The sequence below is a fragment of the Poecilia mexicana genome, unplaced genomic scaffold (assembly GCF_051168715.1).
Source record: "Poecilia mexicana isolate PSO_F unplaced genomic scaffold, ASM5116871v1 scaffold_8, whole genome shotgun sequence".
Classification (NCBI taxonomy): Eukaryota; Metazoa; Chordata; class Actinopteri; order Cyprinodontiformes; family Poeciliidae; genus Poecilia; species Poecilia mexicana.
This window is the reverse complement of record NW_028263377.1, coordinates 1139996-1161795: the sequence shown is the minus strand read 5'-3', so window position 1 is coordinate 1161795 and position 21800 is coordinate 1139996. Positions and strand designations below refer to the sequence as shown.

The window sequence follows — 21800 nt, the reverse complement described above, 5'->3', positions numbered from 1 at the left end:
TATGGCTCACTACATTAACTCCTGTAATGCCAAGCTTAAATAATACATAAATAACCTTAAAAAAGTTTTTAACTCCTAGATCAAATAGATAAATTCAAGAGCAATATCTTGTTACAACTACAAACTTCCCGGTTATGACGAGATTTAAAAGGAAGTGCAAGACTTGTTCAAACAAGAAGGTTTTTCATTGTGACAAAATCCCACTGACCGATTACAACCTACGTAGGGGATGCCTCCTACTCTCCTCCATCCTTTTTCAGTTTTACTATTTCAACTTACCTTATTTAATTATTTCATATTTGGTTTTATCTGGTTCTGAATTTCAATCCAAACTCAGGAAGTTAAGGATGTTTTCACGCCATGTAGTCCGCTAGACAGTTCGATTGGGGACCAAAATTGCAACAATTTGTTACATTTTCAGCTGTTCCTGTTGTTGTTCGCCTTCACACTGCACTGTGTCAAAAGATCCAAACTAATTGGAAAAAAGCTACCCCTCAAACCTCTCGTTTGTGATGGCCCTGCACCAAGAACTGAAGGAAACAACACAAACTCCTGAAAAAGATTAGCACAACTTCCTTCTTCAAAAATGTAAACATAAATGGAGCGGTATCAGATTTTAGTGGTTAAACGATTTCTCCTTTGATACACACATTACTAGAGGGGGGGAAGCAGGACTTCACAATTGTCTTTATTCATGCTTAACTGATGAACAAGCTTCCAGTCACTAGGTGGTGGCAGTGTTCAAACTAATCAACAGACTGCCTGTTCAAAACAGTAGAAGTAGCTACACAGCACAATTGTAAACGGAGCACAGGATAGGAGATATTTCATTTTCAAATACAAGAACAAAGTCATATTAGTAGAAAAGATGCAATATTGATGGAAGAAAGTCGTTAAACTAGGAGTAAAAAGTAATTTTAATTAAAAAAAAAAAAAAAAAAAAACACTCCTTAGAAGTTGTTTTGAAAATACTTGCTGTGTTTAAATTTGCCATTCCTATTTAGCCAAATTTAATGACAAGTCTTTTTGAGCAAAAGATCACTGCATGTTTGTGGCCCTACTTAATATGATAGTGTAAAATGAAAGATGTACCATACATTTCCCTTTTACAAAGATACACTTTTGTAATTTCAAATCTCTTCTAAAAAATTACAAAAACTGTCCATCTGCTTTAGCTCTTTTTGTTGGCAGGTCAAACTGATCTACTCTGGAACTGCTGCCAGGGAGCACACCAAATTATTCCAATGGCCACAAAAGGATCCTAATCCCCATTTTGGACTCCACTGTCCTACAGTGAGCATATCAGAGCAGTCATATGAAAGAGAAGCATGAGTTTCCATGGTTACCAAAGGACTGTGACGTTATGGATGCCCATACCTGAGCCTGAGCGTTTGGCTCCAGTCTTAGCAGACAGCCGACCTGCTGGCTCTTGGTCTGGATGACTCCAGCACAAACATAGTTCTCAGGGTTGGGATCAACGTTGTCCAATAGGGCCATTCCTAACCCCAGCAGCTGTGAGCAAACAGAGCAGTAACATTAACACACAAAGCATGACTTAGATGACTCTAAAGAAACCAGGGGTACCTTTCTACACCATCTCAAACACTTCTTTCAAACCCTACCTTTGCTTTGATTACTTCGGTATCCATGCTGTGGTTGGCCTTGAATATCTTTTGTGCTTCTTGTTGAGGCCTGAAGAGAGACAACCATTTTAAAAACATTTAATTATCAAGTTTATTTCTATATCATATTTCAGCAACAAGGCACATCAAAGTGTTCTACATCGTTCAAACAGTCATACAGTCAATTGTGAAAACCTGTAGCAGACATTGCATTTTGCCAAATGCCATAATTAAAATCACCAATACATATCAAATATATTGGTCAATGTTCCATTACTTATGGTTCAAATCTAATTAGTTCACCTTACTTAAAATATGTAAACTAACTGTCTCAAAAAAGTTTAAAGGAAAGTATGGAAACCTCTCATTTTTAGTAAGCAGTACTCAATCAAATACAACTTACAAAAAATAACTAAGTTCATGTAACTTAAATTAAACAAACCAGTTTTTTTTGACTCCGGCCTCCATACATGAGTTGTGCTTTATCCCTGTTCCACCGCAGCAGACCTCAGTAATGCTTTCCCACTTTGAAAGGATTACTGATTACATCAAATATTATATATGTATTCAAAAATATTCTGTTTGATAAAATATTTAATAAAGATTCACTCTTAGCCATCACTGTCGTTTGCAGGTGTCTCTTGTGCTTTAGATTTACAGGAATACCAGAAACACAATAGAAAGGTTCTGGCTGTGGACCTTTGCATGTAAAAAAATGCAATTAATTGTGTTAATTTCATTATTTTTTTACTGAGCATCCCTCCCCCAAAACTAAACAAAACATTAAGTTGGTTGACTGTAGCCAAGCTTAAGATAAAATGATACATGGAGATTTCTTATATTCTGTTATGTAAATGCACCCTTATTCATGGAAATGCCAGGATTATCTCTGTATCATGAGATGAATTACTGGCTCTAGACAAGAGAAAAAAAAACCTTCATCATTTGTACTTTGATGGATGCAGAATTGAGCAAAAGTACTTAAAAATGCACAATTATCAAAGACTTACTTTTTCTAAATTAATCCAACTCAAGTAACAGTAACGGCGACGCACTAAGATTCATAACATCCTGGAGGACATAGCAAGAACTCCCAGCTCTCCATGGATTACCACTCCAGATTCAAAGACACACAGATGGCACAAAGAAAGAAAACAGAAGAGAGGCTGCAGAACCGGAGTTTTGGTAAGTCTACCAAGACAGCCTCATAAACCTCCACTTCCCAGCATTTTCCTCACTAACGCCAGATCCCTTGTCAACAAAATAGACAAACTAAGGCTCCTGATCGTTACAGATCGAACTGTCAGGGACAGCTGCGTAGTCATGACTACAGAATCCTGGCTTCTTCCAGGAATCACTGACTCGGCCATTGAGCTAATAGGCTATACGACACGCCGTTTTGATAGGACCGCGGACTCTGATAAGAGCAGAGGGGGAGGAGTCTGTGTGTATATCAACAACACCTGGTGTACAGACACTGTGACTGTGGACAGCCAGTGCACCTCTGACTTGGAGTATATGACTCTGAAATGCAGACCTTTCTACCTTCCCAGAGAGTTCAGTGTAATAATGATCACTGTCGTTTACATTCCACCCTCTGCCAATGCAAATTTGGCCCTCAGAATACTGTATAACAGCATTAATAACCAACAGAGCCGCTATCCAGATGCAGTTTTCATTATTGCTGGAGATTTTAATCATGTCAACTTAAAGGTAGTGCTCCCCAAATTCCATCAACATGTAAAGTGTGCTACCAGAGGACTCAATACATTGGATAAGGTCTACTCTAACATTAAATTGGGTTATAGAACCAAGCGGTTACCTCACCTGATGCAGTCTGACCACATGTCACTGTTTTTGATTCCTGCATATACCACCCTGAGGAAATCTGAACGTTCCACCATAAGAACTATCACTAGTCCCAGTCCCTATTAGCTGGACTGTTTTGTAAGAACAAACTGGGATATTTTTGAACATTACAGACCTGGAATTATTCACTGACAGTGTTCTTTGTTACATCAAAACCTGCACTGACATTGTTACAGTGAAAAAACATATCAGGATCTTCCCAAACAGAAAGACATGGATGACCAGAGAAGTCCAGCGGCTGCTTAAAGAAAGAAATGCTGCTTTCAAGTCTGGGGACAAGGATCTCTACAGCTTGGCACGGAGCAATCTAAAAAGAGGAATCAGGAAAGCTAAAAGGGACTACAAGGAGAGGAGTGAGACGCTCGCTACAATCTGTCAAACCCAGAAAGGAGGCGGGGCCTGATGGTGTTCCTGGATGAGTGCCGAGGGACTGTGCAGAGCAGTTGGCTGGGGTCTTTAATCAGTCCCTGTCTCAAACCAGAATCCCATCCTGCCTGAAATCCTCCATCAGTTCCCATTCCTAAAAAAATAAAATCACCCATCACCTGCCTGAACGACTACCGACCAGTCTCACGCCATTGGTGATGAACTGTTTAGAAAGACTGGTTCAGTCATATTCAATCATTCATTCCTCACACCTTTGACACACACCAGTTTGCTTACAGAGCTAACAGGTCAACTGAAGATGCTGTTGCCATTGTCCTGCATGCTGTCTTGTCCCACCTGGAGCATCGAGATAGCTACGCACGTATCCTCGTCATCAATTTCAGCTCAGCATTTAACACCATCCTCCCTGACAAATTAGTGCGTAAACTGGCAGACCTGGGAATCCCCTCTTCCACCTGTTGCTGGATTAAGGACTTCCTGACGAATCGCAAACAAAGAGTCAGAATGGACTCCCATACCTCTTCATCCATCAACATCAGTACTGGCTCTCCTCAAGGCTGTGTGCTGAGCCCTCTGCTCTTTACGCTGTACACACACGATTGTGTTTCTGTCCATCAAAATACCACCCTCGTTAAATTTGCAGATGATACAACTGTAGTGGGCCTCATCTCAGGGGACGATGAGTCTGCCTACAGGAACGAAGTGGAGCGACTGACAGAATGGTGCACTGACAACAACTTGATCCTAAACACAGCCAAGACCAAGGAGATCATAATGGATTTTAGGAGAATTAAAAGAGACATTGAACCACTAAACATCTGCGGAGAGCCTGTGGAGAGGGTGTCAAACTTCCGTTTCCGTGGAGTTCACATAAGGGATAACTTGGCCTGGGATGTAAACACAGCTGAAGTGGCAAAGAAGGCCCAGCAGAGACTCCATTTCCTGAGAATTCTGAGAATGAACAATATTTCTCAAAAACTGCTGGTGTCCTTCTATCGATGCTCTATTGAAAGCATCATCTGCTATTGTCTCTGTGTGTGGTTCCCCAGCTGCACAGCAGCACAGAGGAAGACTCTCCAGAGAATCATAAAACCTGCTGAGAAGACCATCAGCTGCTCTCTGCCTTCTCTTGAAGATCTCCACAGGTCCTGCTGCCTCAGAAAGGCCAAGAATATTTTAAAAGACTCCTCACACCCCGGTCACAATTTGTTCCAGCTGCTGCCATCTGGCTGCAGATACAGGAGCATTAAAGCAAGAACTAACAAACTGAAGAACAGTTTATACCCGGTAGCCAGAAGGGCATTAAATACCCTGTAGCAGTATTTTCATTAATTTCATTATAATCTATGTAAACCATTGCATGGTTTTATAATGACAAAGATTATTATTTATTATTATTTATTCAAGTAGAGTGAGTTAGAGAGACTTTTCAATTACAAATTCCAAGTAGTTTACTAAAAGTGAATGTTAATAGTAGCTTGATGAAAAATGATTTAAGTCATTTTACTATTTCCAGTTAAATTCAATTTTGCATTTACAGTGCATGCTTTCAGTCTAAATTTAAAGGAACTCAGTGTTTCAGCTGTTTTCCCATGACATTTGTTCAGGATTTGCACAGAATCTGAATGCTGCTTTCTTCATGTTTGGCTCTGGTTCCAAGGATGTAGAGCAGAACTAGAAGATCTGAGTGGTCCAGAAAGTTGACAACAGCAGTAGTTCTTTAATGTACTTTGGTGCTAAGCCATTCAATAATTTATAAAGTAACACAAGTATTTTAAAGTCTATTCTCCGAATTACAAGGAGCCAGTGGAAGGAGCTTAGAACTGGGGTGATGTGCGCCATCTTCCTAGTTTTAGAGAGAACGCCAGCAGCAGCGTTCTGGATCAGCTGCAGTTGGTGGATATTTTTAGGCCTATAATTTAGCAGTCAATGTGAATCAAACAGCAGCAAAACTTTGCAACAGCAGTGACTGTAATTAAGAGACACAGAGGTAAAGTTGAAATGTAAATCACAGATTGATTCAGGCCAATAGCCAATATGACAGGAGAGCCTGGGGAAGCGAGCCACACCCATCACACACTCACTGGCTGAGCTGTTTCCAGCGCTGGAAGAAGTCTTGAGAGGCCATCTCAGTCGGCTGGAAGAACTTATTGATGGTGACTGGCAGTTTGAGAGTCAGGTTCTGCAGAGCTCCTCCATATCTGACAGTAGAAGAAATAACCCCCAACCACCATAAGTTTAAAACATCATAGATTTACTGGGGAGAAAACTCAGTTTTTCTGAGATGTCTCATCCATGCTAGTTAACAACCTCTACATCCTGTTAATTACGGCCATGCATAGCATCAACAACTGACAAAATTATGCCCTGTGTAGCCTGGTTGATTCACTCCATCCGAGTAGTTGGAAACAAGCCTAATTTATTTTTTTTCTTTTATTTTGACAACACTTCAAAAGTTTGCTTAAAATTCACAAGACAACTGGATGGAAATTAGGTCATATATGCAACCAAGTTGGTTGCAGATGAAACCCATTTTAGTGCATGCTGCTCATGTCTGACATTTATGTAAAACAGTAAATCTAAATCTTTGCTTTCACAGATTTCAATTTTCAGGTCAACAATATTTGTATTTTATGACTAAAGAGTAACAGTTTTATCATTCTCAATGCTTTGGCTTCTACACTTAAACCAAACTGCGACTGTTTGCTGGCTAGTGGAAAAGAAGTCAAAGCCTACCTGAACTTGATGTTGAGAAGTGGAGCATCGGAGAAGTCTGTCAGGCACTCGATGTTCAGGACCTGCTGGATTTGTGCTCCACCCTCCACTAGAGGTTCCACTGGTTTGCTCTGAACGTTGAGCTGTAGTCAGTTGTCAAGGACTTCCAACTACACACTTGAGTCAGCCTGACATGGAGAAGAATGATAGCTACACATATGAGGAGCATAACTGGCATTTTTATCTGGGTGTTTGTAAAGAGAGGCTGATCCAGTTTCAGCTGGATGCTCTTCTTCAGCTTTCTTCTTCTACAGAAACTTTAACAAAGAATGGACAGAATTTAGTTCATTTAATAGATGCAATTAATTGTGTTAATTAATTTAAAGCATTAAAAGCTTTTGTGTATTCTGGTAACCTATTCCAAGGATATGAGACTGAAGTTCTCCAGGACAGCTCACTGTGGTGGTAAAGCTGGCGAACTGTACTGATGTCTTGTTACCATAGAACAAGTACATTCTCCCTGAGGAAGGAGAACACATTCACTTTTAACATGGAGAGGGAACAAAGAGACTCAAACTCAGCAGGCAAAGTCTCACACACTAACTGAGCCACACATTCATAGGAAGCCTTGCAAAGATTTTCATTTTCTGCAGTATGTAGACTTGGGGTAGCTTTTAAAGTTGACTGCAACATGATAAAAGTCAAGTGAACGTTGACTAGTCGCACTGACGTCATTAATACTTCAGGATTTACTAGCAAAATTAACAGCAAATATTAATAAAAAAGTTTATAATAAGTCAACAGACTTATTCTGTATAATAATACAGAATTAAAAGAACAAGAATCAGAACATTATCTTGGACTTCTTTGTTAGCAGTGGAGCAGAAAGGGTCCCAAAAATTGCACAAAGTTGGGTTTGACTTTTTTTCTCCCCGGAGCTGATGTTACTAATGATCGCATATCCTCATTTTGGATAGCTGCACATATAAGAGTCAAATTATTATATTGACCACGACTGTGCTTTTGGAACATCATAAACCAAGCTTATCATGAACGCATTCCGTCTGACTGCAGTTAACCCCAAATTGCTTTACAGCTGGTGGTTCTTCTTTGTACCATAATCCTGTGATGACTTTTTTAGTTAAAGAAAGCAATATTTTTACACGGTACTCATCTTTTTGATTGTCATGTGCAACACACCCCAGAGTATCCTACATGATCTGGGTATTCCATATCCTATTTTTTTTCCAAAGTAAAACATAACCCAGTATCCAGTTAACTTTTGACAGAATTAGAATATTTGTGTCTATCTGACCAGAGTCGGATAGATGTAGGCCTTGGGATACCATCCTCTTCCCAATTTTCTTTCTTTGGTAAGTTTTTAAAAATCAACTCCCTTGTGACCAACTACCTTCGGAACACGAAAATAATGTTAATCTTTCTCTTCCTTAGTATTGTAGGAACAACTGTATCAGACACATACTTGAGGCATTTTGATGCTGGATCAACAGATGTAAATGGTCTGCATTTACTTCCTGACCCCCATCTGTATTGTGTGACGTCAGTACTACGTCATCTGCGACCCAGCAATAGGGTTCCATTGATGTCAAGGTGACAGCAAAACAATCTACCCAATATGATGGAACATGTTAATGCACACAAAGCATCACATATTGATGCAGAGTAAACTCACCTAGGTTCTGTCTGTACTCTGACTTTATGCCAATCTGCAGAAGCTGATTTTCAAACAGAACCCCATTGTTCTTGCAGACAAACCTGGAGGGAAACAATTCATTTGTTAAAATGTACTTTCATGCTTACTTCACCAAGTGTTCTTATTGTATCCCTGACATGGATGCTGCAATCATTTAGACAGCAGTTCACCAGAGAAAAACTAATGTGGCAATCATACCTCCAGTTGCCATTTATCTACACTAAACCAAATTGAATAATTGACAATAGTCAAACAACTGAAATAGAAGGAAATTAAAGCAAAAATGATTATTATTGTTGTGAGAATTATTGTTTTACCTTAAAGGATTTGGATCAATTTCAGCTTAGATATGAAATTAAAACTGGACAGGAACCGGATGGACCAGTAGGAGATATTAAGTGCAGTCCTAATGCCTGGTTCACACGGCAAGAATTCAAAATTGTAAATTTTGAAAACCTGAATTTTCAAAACGTGACAATAAAAAAAATCTTAGCTACAACAGGTTTGGTCATACAGTGTGTGGTTTCCAGCCACACACAAATCGATTGCACTCACCAACGTTGAGATGTCTAATAGAAAATCCTGTAGAAGACTGATTATGAAGTTTTTTTAAGGGATAAAAAAAAAGATTAAAAAAAAAGCAAAAAGCTCTGCAGTAAAGAAATGGAGATGCTGCGAGAAGGTGCTCAACTTGTTACACTACGAAAATGAAAGGAGTTCTGCTTTTTTCTTTTTTTCCATAGCAACGCCAGAAAAAGAGTAGCCATAACAGTTGTTCTGTGTTTTGGATTCCTGTGTGTTTATATTGCCTTGCTTTCCAATTAGCAGGACGTCACATTCAACATGTTGCATTCTTGGTCAAGCCAAACCAACACATTGAATATGCCCCATTTTAGATTGATGCAGTCCAGACGTCCTTCTGATCAGATCAGATCACTCTTAACACACCAGGAATATCTCTTAAGGTTATCCTAAGAACCATCCTGATAATCAGGGTGTTCTTAAGATTGTTTGAAGGGGAGAAGCTGGACAAAAACGGGCAAATCTTGCCGGGTGAACTAGGCATAAACTACATAATTGGAATTACAAGTGAGGTTGTGGTGGAATATTGGCTAAACAAAGCATCTAAAAGAGGGGTTAGAACCCTGCCTAAAAGCTGTTTACTGAACACTGCAAAATGTACGGAAGACAACCTTACTTGTTAAGAAGCTCCTCTGCTTCAGATAAAGGAGGAGCAGGATCCTCAGAGGGAGGAGCAGAGCTGAGAGACCACAGGACAGCACAAGGATGAACAGGCAGCCCAGAGACGAGCAAACAGGATAATCCAAAAACAAGACGAAGAAGAGATGGGAGATCACAAAGCCATTGTTTTAACAGGACAGCAATGAAGAATCGAGAGGAGCCACAGGAGGGGAAGACAGAGGGACAAGGGAATAAAATGCAGAGGTTGTTAGTAAAAGCATTTTAACCCAAAATATGACATAATTAGAGCCATTTAGTTGAACAGTTGTGCAACCCATTGGCATATGTCTGGTAAGTCTCTCAAGCTTTACAGCTGTGCTGAAGCAAGTGGGAAATGAATGAAAGGAATAGATATTGTTTGAGTCACTAATTCTGCCTAATGCATCAGAGCGGCACTGAGCTGCAAGTGTCTCCAACGCTGCTTGCCGCTTTAATTTTAAAAGTATTTCTTTATATTTAACTATATAAACCCACAACTGTAGTTGTGGGTTTAAATAGCATTTCACTAACAATGTCTTCCTGTATTATATATAATTACTCTGTAATATTTTACATTTCCTGTTAACTTAACGTCTTTTAATACAAAAGCACGGTGGGCCGCTGGTGGACCGTCTCGGTGCCCTGACCACCGGGCTTAGCTAGTTTTCTGGGGGAAACCCTGTAGTTGCCTTACAGAAGTAACTTCATCTTTGCTAACTCCTTGAAAACTTAAACTTTATTACTTTAATGATTACTTGATTTTAAAAGCAACTTTGTTAGATTACAAGTTACTTAATTAGTTTCAGCAGCTGCCTACAACAGTTGGGGAATATGATGGAATGGATAATATTGGGTGTTTTCGTATTTGCCATATTGTAATTTATAATATGAGGAAAATGTGTTGTACTACCAGATTATTTCACTTATAACTAGTACTATTTCATCAAAATCAAAAACTTCTCGACTTAGAACCAGCCTGTATTTTATACTGAAAAGTGACTTGTACTTTTTGAATTAAAACAAAACCAAGATATTTCAACTAGAAACTAGGCCAATAAAACTTGGTGAGATTGTGTTTTACCATGTACCACGACTTTCCACAAAACTCCCTGCACCATCAACTTTCTCTCTCTTTTTAAATTTGAAAAACAAAACAAAAAAATAAAAAAATAAAAAAACAAATGTAACAAAAAAATATTGGTACATATATTGTTTCTGTATATTGTTTGAGAAAAAAAACAACAACTTTGTAACTGGTGTCCAAAATGTGGCAGATGGAAAGAAGTACAACAAAAAACAATTAACCAAAGGTTTTCTTTCATGACAGCTGATTATGGTAGTGTTGCTGTTCAGAGGGAAAAACCATCACCACGTCAGGTGTCTAAATAAAGCTAATGTGTTGGAAGGCTTGCCCCTCAGTAAGACAGCATGATTATACAGGCTAGTTTAACAATATGAATTGATGAGGTGCCACATTTGTATTTCTTGATTAAGTCTACTACAGGGACCTTACTCCGAGTCACCAGAACCCTCCACCAAAAGAGGATCGGAGGTCTCAGGGGCTTGTTCCAGATCTCTGTCAGTATACAATCACGATAGAGGACAGGGAACAGACACACAGTCAAGTCAAAACACACGCACACACAGAAAGAGGGAAATAAGAGAAAGGGGAAGGAGAGAAAAAGACGAAAGACAGTCACATACAGAGCAAGATAACGAATCAACAAGTGTAACAGATCTGCCAACCCTGAAGTATACATCAATGATCAGTCCTCCAGTCAGATTGCTACAGAACAGTTTCTCTTTTGTCCTAAGGTTTACCTTACAAGACCTCAAGTTGAAGAAAAATAAAATGAGAGTCCTGACCGAGAACTTTACGTTGATGGTATTTCTGCGTTCTGGCCAGTATAGGAGACTAGTATCAGAGGTCTCTGATTAAAGCCAACAGTGTCACAATCAACCAGCACTAAAGACAAACAGAAGCTTTTATTTTACTTGATTCTAATTTTCTGAATAAAGAACTGGTTGATGAAAAGAATCAGAATTTAAAATAGACTGGCCCTGACCGCTGGTCAGTCTGGCTGGATCTGGAAATGTTAACAGCCTCAATGACGAAAAGGATTTATAATCCCAAAGGATTGCATATAGAAACTCATACAGTCCTGTTGATCATGCCAAATCAATAATATAAGCTAGCAAAGACTTTAAAATGTCAGTTCAAGGTGGAGAATTGTTTAGACTTCGTTTTAAACTGCTTGTCAATTTGAAACAAAGACAATCAGTTTTAAAATGATGTCTTTATATGTTCCTCAGATATAATTAATGATATCTCACAACAGGATGGCAAGAACAAAATATCTTCACAATATTATTTATAATCCTTAAAGAAAATTTTAAATAAATCAGGCCAAAGCTTTAGAAAAACGAGAAACTGGAAATCTGAGTCTGATCCATGCAGCTCTAATGGTTAAAACATTAGAGCCACAGCTTGTGTTTAAGAGACTTTAGATTGCAGCAGTGTTCAGGCAGTGGGATGTTTGGATTTTAGCTTTAAGCCTTCAGCTCATTTAACTTCTATCTAGAACCAGACTGCATAATAAGATGACTCCAACACCACCTGAATGAGCAAGGTTCATGAAAATATTAGTGGTTCATAAATGAAGGTCTGATTTGAAGTTCGTTCTTTAATGACTTTTGGACTGATAATCTTCAGGTTGACGGGTCTGAATGAGACAAAAATAAAGCAAAGACATACAGAGCCAACAGATTCACAACACAACCAACACAAACACACTAATTTATAAACACCAACAGACCACAGCCATTTACAAGGTAAAAAATTTTTTTTGCATATTGTTACTTTTGTCACTCATTTCAGAAATACTGGAACTCAGATTTACTTCATAGTAGGGGTTGCACTAGTTGACTAGTTGAGTCCTTATTCCAATAACTTTTTACAGAGGTACTTGACTAGTCGCAATCACGTAACAAAACTGAATTTTCAAAAAAAAAGACAGATGAACTAGGTGAGTTCATCAAACAGTTTGAATTGTTTACAAATGTAAATTTACCAAAGGGGTACTGCAAACCCCAGCGAATGCTATCCCGGATTAGGGGCGTTGCATGTCAAAGGTCCGCGCGGCACCCTGCATATAAAGGCTGTAAACTGCAGTAGTCTAGAGTTCGACTCCCGTGCTCTGTTCCCTTGGCCAGGTCTCTCTCTCCTGCCCCTCTTCTCTCAGCCCCCTTCCTGTCAGATTTCTGTCAAAGAAAGGCAACTAGTGCTTAAAAAAAATAAATGAATAAAATAACTAATAATTTTTAAAAAAGACTAGGGCAATACTGTGCAGCAATGCTTTTAATCCATCCAACTGATCAACATCACCCTGTGTTGAAGCTTCTAACCTGGCAGCTTCACGCTTTTATAAAAAATACTTTTACAACATCTGGAAACGAAGTTCAGGATGCATTCTGAGGATCTGACAGAAGCTAGCTATGCAGCTGTCTGTATGTCAGGTCATCCTGCAAAGTCAGCGAGCTGCTGCCGAGTCAGTGGAATGTCCTGCTACGCGTCAAGAAAGGGGAGCAGCAGGTGGCCGCGCTGAATTCAATTGCAGTCAAATTGTATGCTCATCTTGTTTATGATTAGCAAGGTTTGCATACCTGATCATCAGAACAAGCTGGTGTTCAGGAAAAAAAGTCAGGCTCTACTTTGTTCAACCTTTCAGACCACCTCTGCTCTGCTGCTAATGAAGAAGTCTGAGATAATGTTCTGATTCTTGTTTTTTTTAATTCTGCATAACAGATTTAGGCTTAATATTAGCGAGGGTTTTCTTCAATATGTGCTGTGAATTTACCTAACAAAGCCTGTAAGTTGCTGTGAAGCATTTTCGCTTACGTTTCTATGTCACTGCAGCTAGTCAACGTTGACTCAACTTTTAACATGTTGTCAACTTTTAAAAAAATATGTTGTTCAACTCCTACTACATAGTGAAACATTTTAAGCTTTTTGTCTTGCAATCTTAATGATTAAAACTTACAAATAATAAAAACCACAATTTAAATCTCAAACATTTTTGATATTGCAAAAATGTTTAAGCATATTCATAGAAAGTCGAGTGGGAGGAAAAATGTGACAGTAAAAATGTGCTTGACTTGCCAGCAAATGGGCTTAGGCCAGAACCCCATAGACATGCAATGTAGAATGGTCAAGAGGAAAATGAGACACCAGAAGGAACAAAGCAAGTCAACCGAAAGCAGCTATGTCCAACTGGTAATGAATCTATAACAAAATATGTATAATTTACAAGTTTCACTTTCTGAAATGACTGACATATATATTTTTTTTTTTACTTTTTCCAGACACTCATTTTTGGAGCTGTACTTGAAGACTGGTCAACATCAACAATACATGACGTGCTGTATGTATGATGGCCATTCAGGTCCAGTATGAGAGCTGCTATTTACGAATACTAAGGGTAGTTAGGAGTGACGCAAACAGAGAAGCACATCTGTTTGTCTATTTGTAGTTTTTTAAAGTTATTTTGCTCTTCTAAAAAACATTGCAATAGGCTTAGTGGTATTTTTCTTCAAGAACGGAATGCTGCTTTAAGTGAAATCCTTTTAGTGGAAACAGATGTGCAGCATGTAATTCCCTCCTGACTGGAGGGAATTCTGCTTCTTTCTTGGTTACACCATCAATGGTGCATTTCTCTTAAGAAGATTAAATCCTTCAGACAGGCTTGTGACCAATCAGACATTAAATGAATGACACAAATAACTAGAGGTGCAGTCATTCATACTGGACTTTATCTGGACGATTCTGAACCTGCTGATCAACAGAGTAGGATTTTCACCTGAGGAAGCCGTCATCGTTCACTGCGCCAGAAGATGCAGCGGGTCCCGCCTCTGAAAAAACATCCACCAGTAGACTGCCTGCGCTGGCTGGAGCGTTGCTAACTGGAGCCGCAGAACGAATCCCCAGCAAGTCGGCTGATGGAGATGGGGTAGACTGGAAAACATGGAGACTTAGAGCACAGTCTGACCAGGGATGGGGATTTTAGAACTCAGAGGGAACTTACTGCATTAGAGGCAGCCATGACTGATGGGTCTGGACCCCGTTCTCCTGCTCCGTTCAACTCGCCGCTCTCTCTTTTGCTGTCTTCTAGCTCAGTGACAGAAACTGCCCCCGGCCCCTTCTTCTTCTTTAGCTTAGCGAGAATTGATGACTCCCTTTCAGGGAATGGAGGCATCTCTTCCAAAACAGTGGCCTGAGAGAAAGGAGACCAAAACCTTTGCAAGTGGAATTCTTTTACACGGCTGAGTTTGATCAAAGCGGACGGTTGGAACTACCAGGACATCCGTGCTGGCAATAGAAGAGAGCTTCAAATACTCCACAGCTCGCTGCTGCAGTTCAACATCTGAGTTGCGGATCTGGCTATCGCAGCGCAACACCTCTTGGATAGTGGCCTTTGTTTCTGGGAACAGGTTAATAAACTTGATGTAAGCCGACAGAAGGAGGGCACGGGTCGGCACAGAGCACAAGTGGAACTTAGAGTGGAGAAGGTTGAACTGGACCAGGGGACTAGAGAAAAAAAAATGACAACAAGGTGAACATTAAGCCTCAACTATCAGATGTGTACAGAGCAGTACAAATTGGAACGTACCTGGACCGGGGATCCCCAGCAATCAGATTCCCAAATTCTCCCAGAATGTACCCTCCAACCTTCACCATGTTCTCATGGCATGCCGGGGCTTGCAGGGCCTGCAACAAAATCATTCCAGTCTCATATATTTAAGCTAAAACTGAAGCATTTTAAGAGCTTTTTGGATAGCTTGGTTGTTTGAAAGTGAATGGAAGAGTCGTTGACCAAGACATTATTAAACATCTGATGAGCATGTCGAGTGGTGTTTGCTCTAAGAAACATTTTTTAACTTCTAGTGTTGGCTCTACAACTACAGGTCCAGTGCCATAAAGATTTACATTATAAGCAAAAGCAAAGTGTTAAATGCATTTCTTTAGAAACGGAAATCAAAGTACTCCAGTTTGGATGGATAAAAAAAAATGGTTGTTGATTTCATTAGAGCGAACTAATCTTTCAGCAAACTACACTTGTCACACTGGTAAAATGGTCATTATACAGCAAAACTAAGAAATGTAAATTTTACACTAGAAACTAAAAGATTTTTTTTTTCCAAGTGTTTCTAGAAAGCTCTAACCACCCCCCCACCGTGGTATTTAACGTTACTTTTTCAAAGTACCGTATTTTCCGCACTATAAGACGCACCTAAAAACCTTCAATTTCCTCAAAAGCCGACAGTGCGCCTTATAATCCGGTGCGCCTTATATATGGACCAATATTGAGCCACAACAGGTCCAGCAACGGACCTTACCACAGGGGCCGCGTTTCATTGGCTAATGCCCATTTTAGGTCACAGTGCAGCTACCACGTGCGTGACCGTCTCACAAACACAAGCTACAGTAGTAAACATATGCTAATGTACATTGTGGACCATCAAAACCATGAATGCCGACTTACCCAGCCTTGCAAGAACAATAGGCATCAGTGATCTTGTCCACAGCTATATTTATGCTGAGGGTGTGAGGATCTGCTGTTTTCCTCATCTATCGGTAGCTTTTAGCTGTGACGCGCACAATGTTGGAGGCATCCAGTGGCTCAAACACCTTGATGTCGTCCAAAAAAGATGACATGAACTTGTTGGTTCCCCTGTCCATTGTCGTGGCTGATATGTTGTGAAAATCCGGCAGAAATGCTACGCTAATTAACTCAGATCGAAATGAAAGACGTCATGTTTACACAGACATGCAGTAGGCTGCTTACGTAGTTGGTCCACTACGGTAAGCAGCCGCCAACTTCTTTTTCCCCCGTAGAAGAAGTAGTGTGCGGTGCATGCTGGGATAGTTGTCAGAACACTGGTTTGTTAATAAAGTTTGATAATACATTTAAAGGGGGGGAGGGGCAGGGGAAGAGAGACAGAGACTGCAGCGGCAGCGTGTCGGTTGGTCTGTGTTACCCAGAAAGCAGTTGGGCACAATATCGCAACACCAACACCGTGAGTGAAACAACGACTGGGCCAGCCTACTATATAAAGTACTCGGGGACCATTTCTTTATTAATGTGGATGTGTAATAATAGAGTATGAAGCGTCTATTCTATGCGCCTTATAATGCGGTGCGCCTAATGTATGAAAAAAGTCCTAAAATAGGCCATTCAGTGAAGGTGCGCCTTATAATCCGGTGCGCCTTATAGTGCGGAAAATACGGTAACTATGCCATCACTGATCACATGACTATATTAGACATGGAAAATTGGAACAAAAGTTGGCCACAAAACCTTAAAATATTGCAGTGGGTAAATTATTTGGCAGAGGTACCTCAAAGACTGTCTTGGCAGCGTAGCCTTGCACATCATCTCGGTTGATCACGATCTGAATGACCCGGTACCAAACCTCTTCGCTGACATAGTCCCCAGCAATGCGGATGAGGTTAAGAATTGTGTCTACATACCAGGAGTAATCCACAGCGTACTTCTCTGCAAGGATGGCTACTTTCAGCACCTAAATGGAAACAGTACAAGTCTGTCAATGTTTTGGCAATTGTGTACATTCCACTCTCAGTTTTGGCATCACTGCTGCCGACATTTTATGTGACACTTAGTTGTTTCCGTACTCCAATTGAATTGTGCCAATTGCTTGTGATTTCAACCATTCTGCACTCTCTGCACCGACAGTTTTTCAGCTACTGTTGATGCAGTTTAGTACTGCATCTACAGTATTAAACATATCCAAATGTTGGACTTGCTTAATAAAATTGTGAGGATTTGTATATCTCCAAAGCAAAACGTTCTCTTGGCAAAGCAAATCTTAATCTTGTTTTTCTATGCTTTAAGTATGAACATAATGTTTAGAGGCAACCTGTAATTAGAATAACAAAAAAATCTCACAGGAAGATTGTTGTTTGGGTTGTTTTGGTCTGTGCCAGCCACATGGAGATGGGATCAATGCCATAACTGAGTGTTTAAAAATGTTGCTTTTCTGCCAAAATAACTAACATAAAATGATTCCTTTATTGAAACCATTTACTTTGATTACTTTCACTGATTACACTTAATGGATTACACACTGAAGAAAAAATTAACAATACTCATATATTCCCATTAGTGTTAGACTCAAAGTGAATGAGAATAGTTGGTGGTAATCTGCTTCATCAATTCGCAAATTCTTCAGGGCATCATTGTCTCACACGCACCATCTCTTCTCTGATGGAATAGTCCGCTGTCTCCAGGTAGCTCAACATCTCCGCTACAATCTGCTTAGCATTGCTGCGATCACACATAGCATAAAGCAGATCAGCCGCCCGCTGTCGAACACTTACATCTCTTTCAGTCTAAAAGAAAAAAAATTGAAAATAAACTGAAGGTCACCATGCACATCTATTCTCCATTATAGATATGAATATAAGTATTTTTTCTGTGAGGCAGCACCTTGAGTGCATTGATAACGGTCTCGATGTGAGTCTTGACAGCTTCGTGGGAGAACTCTGAGCTGGCCAGAGTACACATGCTTTCCAGAGCTAGATAACGTAGATTGGTCTCTCTGTGTTGCAGGAACTGGCCAAGTTGGTTGCAGGCTCGCACCAGAAGGTTTGGCTCACTGGCAAACAAAAAAAGATTGCTTCACAAACAGCACAGCTAAGCTATAACTACAGATATTAGACATAATGCATAAAGTAGGGGCAGCTCGCTCGCACACACACCATGTCACAAAGAAATAAAACTAAATTATAATGAAAAACCCAAAACTATTGCAACCCTGACAGCCATAAGCCAACTTTCTGCTACCTTAAATCTCCTGTCATGTTGCTGCAAAAAAAACAACAAACAAAAACAAAACAAAAAAAACTTACCTGTCATAGTGGATGATAAGTGATATAGCCTCAAACAAAATGGCGTTCTTGGCATTGGAATGCTGCACCTTCTTAGATTTGGGCGGCTCCTGAGCCTTATTCAGGATAGTCTCCAGACACTCTACCAGACGGCCTTTGACTGCACCATCTTCTGGTGGAGGGTAACACTGCAGCAATCGCAGCAGTTTGCAGGACAGCCATGGGGCAGGTACAAAATAATAGGTATAATCCTGCAGATCAGTTGAGGCTGATGACACAATCTGTGGGCACAGAGAGAAAAAAACAAAGTCTCTTATTTATCACAAAAATAATTCTTTCAGAATTTTTTACTGACATTTTAAGGTACAATGGCAGGAGATGATGGCCTATTAGCAAATGCTCATTTGCTAATAGAGCTTTGGAACGTGACGTCACTGCTGTAGACGGAGGGATATCAGCGTCATCTTTGGTGTCCATAAACATAGCCGACAAGAACAACATTCTTTTTAAATCCAAGTTACCTAAAATAATTTAGCTATGGGACGAACTTGCTGCGTTATTGAATGTAATGTCCGATCACACAACTGAAACGTTAAAAAGATGGAAAACGGACTTTTGTTTCACTATTGTCCTGCCTGGAAACAATGAGAGGAGGCTAAGCTATTGGAGCTAACGAAAAGAAAACGTATGTCCTGGGATCAGCGGTGAGACGTCCTGATATTACATTCTCAAACATCCCCAGATGCCTACAAGTTTGCTCCAGACATTTCCATTCTGGTGAGTGTCTAAATTCGCTTTGTTGGTGTTGCGTCATAATTTTTTGCTATGGTTTTCTCCGGATATACTCATGTTCAGTTTATGTTGAGTTCATTTAAGTGGGTCAACCTTGTTTAGGTCGGGCTTATATTGTTTATGTAGCGTAGTCCGAGTTTTGTCAGTGGACATCGAGGTTATTAAATTATTGTGAAGTAAACTATTTAAGTTTTCTAGTGTAATCAAATTTACAGTATTAATACTGATGTGTGTTCTGATATGTCCTCTTAAAGGCAAACCGACGTATGAAATGGATTAGCTCAATCCACTGGGTTCCAGCGCTGAATATGGGTCACTGCGAGGTAAACACCACAACATCGGACCGACATGTGCGTCAATTAAAGAGGCGATACAGCAAGACCATGGTGGATCAACAAGTTACAGAGACTGTTTTCATTATTTACCCCAGAAGAGGCAAATAATGAAAACACAGTAGCGGAGGCAATAGAAGAGGAGTAAGTTGGAGAGGCTGAGGAGGAAACCCCAGGAGAGGAGCTCAGCAAGGCTGCAGGCTCTGAAGAGGAACATAAACCATTTGTGTTGAAATACAGTTGGAAGTGGCTGCAGGGCTTAAAGTAAAAAAACATCCTGAGCCTGAAACTTATATTGGTGGTAGAAATGAACTATAGCGTTGTTATTGCCACAGTTTAATAAAAAGTGTCTTTGAATAATGCATACAATTGCTTCTAACAATACAATTAACAATACAATTAGCTAAACACTCAAACTTAAGACTTCAGTACATTTCAACTCAAAACAAAATGTAAAATGTCTGTGCCCTAAAGGTTTGCCTTACAGGCAAAAATCCCTCAACATTAAATAAGAGTCCTTTCAGTCGATGTTTTTGCAAGTAATTTAGAACATGCAACATTACCAACTAGACCAGTTTCTCAACCTTTTTCGGGCCAGCTATCCCATATCCAGGACCCCCTCTACCTCCCTCCCCCACCAAATAATTTGTAGGCTACTTTGCACTGACTATTATTTTATTAATATTACTAACACTATTGTAGATGGTTTGATTTTTATGCTTGTTTCTGTATTTATCAAAATAATTTCCCAGAGAACAAAAACTCGTTGGAATAGAAATTATTTTCACTGGTGTCTACGAAAAATGCAATGAACATTCAAGTTAAAATCTGTAGGCCTAACAGCAGCCAATCAGAGTGGAAAATATATTCTTGTTGCCATTTTCTAGTTGTTAAATATTCCACAAAATGATCAGATAAAAGATGTTCAACATGCCAGTTTAAACTTTGACCTATTTGCAAAACGACTGAGCTCTGCAACATTAAAACATGGATAGAACTGTAACTACATTAATCATAGCTCTTCTTTTCTTCAGTGTTTCTGTCGGTTTCTGGTGGTGCAGCTCTGTGCTGCCTTCAGGAGAATGGGACATCAGAGCATCATCCATAAAACTTCACCCACATGGCATTTATTGTGCAAACCAGAGCTTTAAGTGGAAAAACAAAAGTTCCAGGTCCTTTTAATGCCATAGAAATATGAGACAGAAACATGGATTATATCTTTATATAGACATGTCTATTGATTTATAGATTAATAGTTTTACTGGACAGAAATTACAAAGAACAAATCTGGTTCTTAATCAAATCCTAATGAGTCAAATTGAAAGTGTCATGGAGTGGTCAGCCTCATGATATTAACACTGACACGAAAAATAATATTGAAGAAATAAATATATCAAATCTAATTAAAAACATAAATAAGTGATAAGTTCTTTACTGTTATGTTCTGTAAGATATATTTATTCTCAGTATTAGATGTGGTCTCAACAAACCCATGGCACTTCAACAATATTATTTTACCTTTTATCTGGAAATAGTGTTTGTTTATTCTTGCCATACAGTCTTCTGTATTAATTATTGATCGAAAGGTCTTGCCATACCAGTTTATTCCTCTGTATTTACTTTAGTTTCTTAGTTTATTTTTGCATTTTGTTCTTCATTCATTTCCATTTAGTTTCCTTTGATTAGTATTATCCTCTCTTGGTTTATTGCTATGTCCACTTTAGTTTCTTTCATGTTGCTAATTTATTTTATCATTTATTGACCATCATTAATCTTCACTCATCACCTGCTGCGCCGCCTAATCGTCATGTTTCACATCATGTGTTGATTTTTCACTGTTCAACGTCGGATTCTCTGTTTTTATGCCATAATTCACATCTAGTTCGTCGCTCCGTTTCATGTCCCGCTTCTCCTGTTTCAGAGTTTTGCGCAATGTGCGCGTCGGTTATTATTATTTTTTTTTTAACCCTCTAAGGTGCAGGGCGGTCGGGAAACGTATCGATGGGGAAAAGTCAGACTGACATAAACCTTTTAAAACAACGGAAACAATTTCGGTATTCTGATTATTGAAATGTAAAAGTGCTGTGTTGTTCTATCACGCCCAGTTTCATACCAGACCACTTACAGCTCAGGTGTTAACGCTATAAAATGAACGCTCTCTATCGTGGAGGGATTTCTTTATTTAAATGGGTTCATTTTTCAGAGGGATACAAAGTCAGGGTATCGTGATTTTAGTAATTACA

The 21800-nt window shown here is 39.4% G+C and overlaps 1 protein-coding gene across 2 annotated transcripts in view; it reads right to left on the bottom strand.

The window, feature by feature from the left end:
- ap2a1 (adaptor related protein complex 2 subunit alpha 1) overlaps nt 1–21800 on the bottom strand; it is a 45152-nt gene that overhangs the window by 1852 nt on the left and 21500 nt on the right. The window contains exons 6-20 of one of the 2 annotated variants that reach the window (XM_088007996.1): nt 18455–18714; nt 18033–18201; nt 17798–17935; nt 16924–17106; nt 15195–15292; nt 14881–15112; nt 14610–14798; nt 14385–14539; nt 9506–9568; nt 8287–8369; nt 7025–7113; nt 6615–6739; nt 5963–6079; nt 1623–1692; nt 1378–1512 (exon numbers count right to left, since the gene is read on the bottom strand). In XM_088007996.1, the coding sequence (XP_087864122.1) occupies nt 1378–1512; nt 1623–1692; nt 5963–6079; nt 6615–6739; nt 7025–7113; nt 8287–8369; nt 9506–9568; nt 14385–14539; nt 14610–14798; nt 14881–15112; nt 15195–15292; nt 16924–17106; nt 17798–17935; nt 18033–18201; nt 18455–18714 (2106 nt within the window). The remainder of the gene's footprint in view (nt 1–1377; nt 1513–1622; nt 1693–5962; nt 6080–6614; nt 6740–7024; nt 7114–8286; nt 8370–9505; nt 9569–14384; nt 14540–14609; nt 14799–14880; nt 15113–15194; nt 15293–16923; nt 17107–17797; nt 17936–18032; nt 18202–18454; nt 18715–21800) is intronic. The other variant, XM_088007997.1, reaches the window with a different exon arrangement.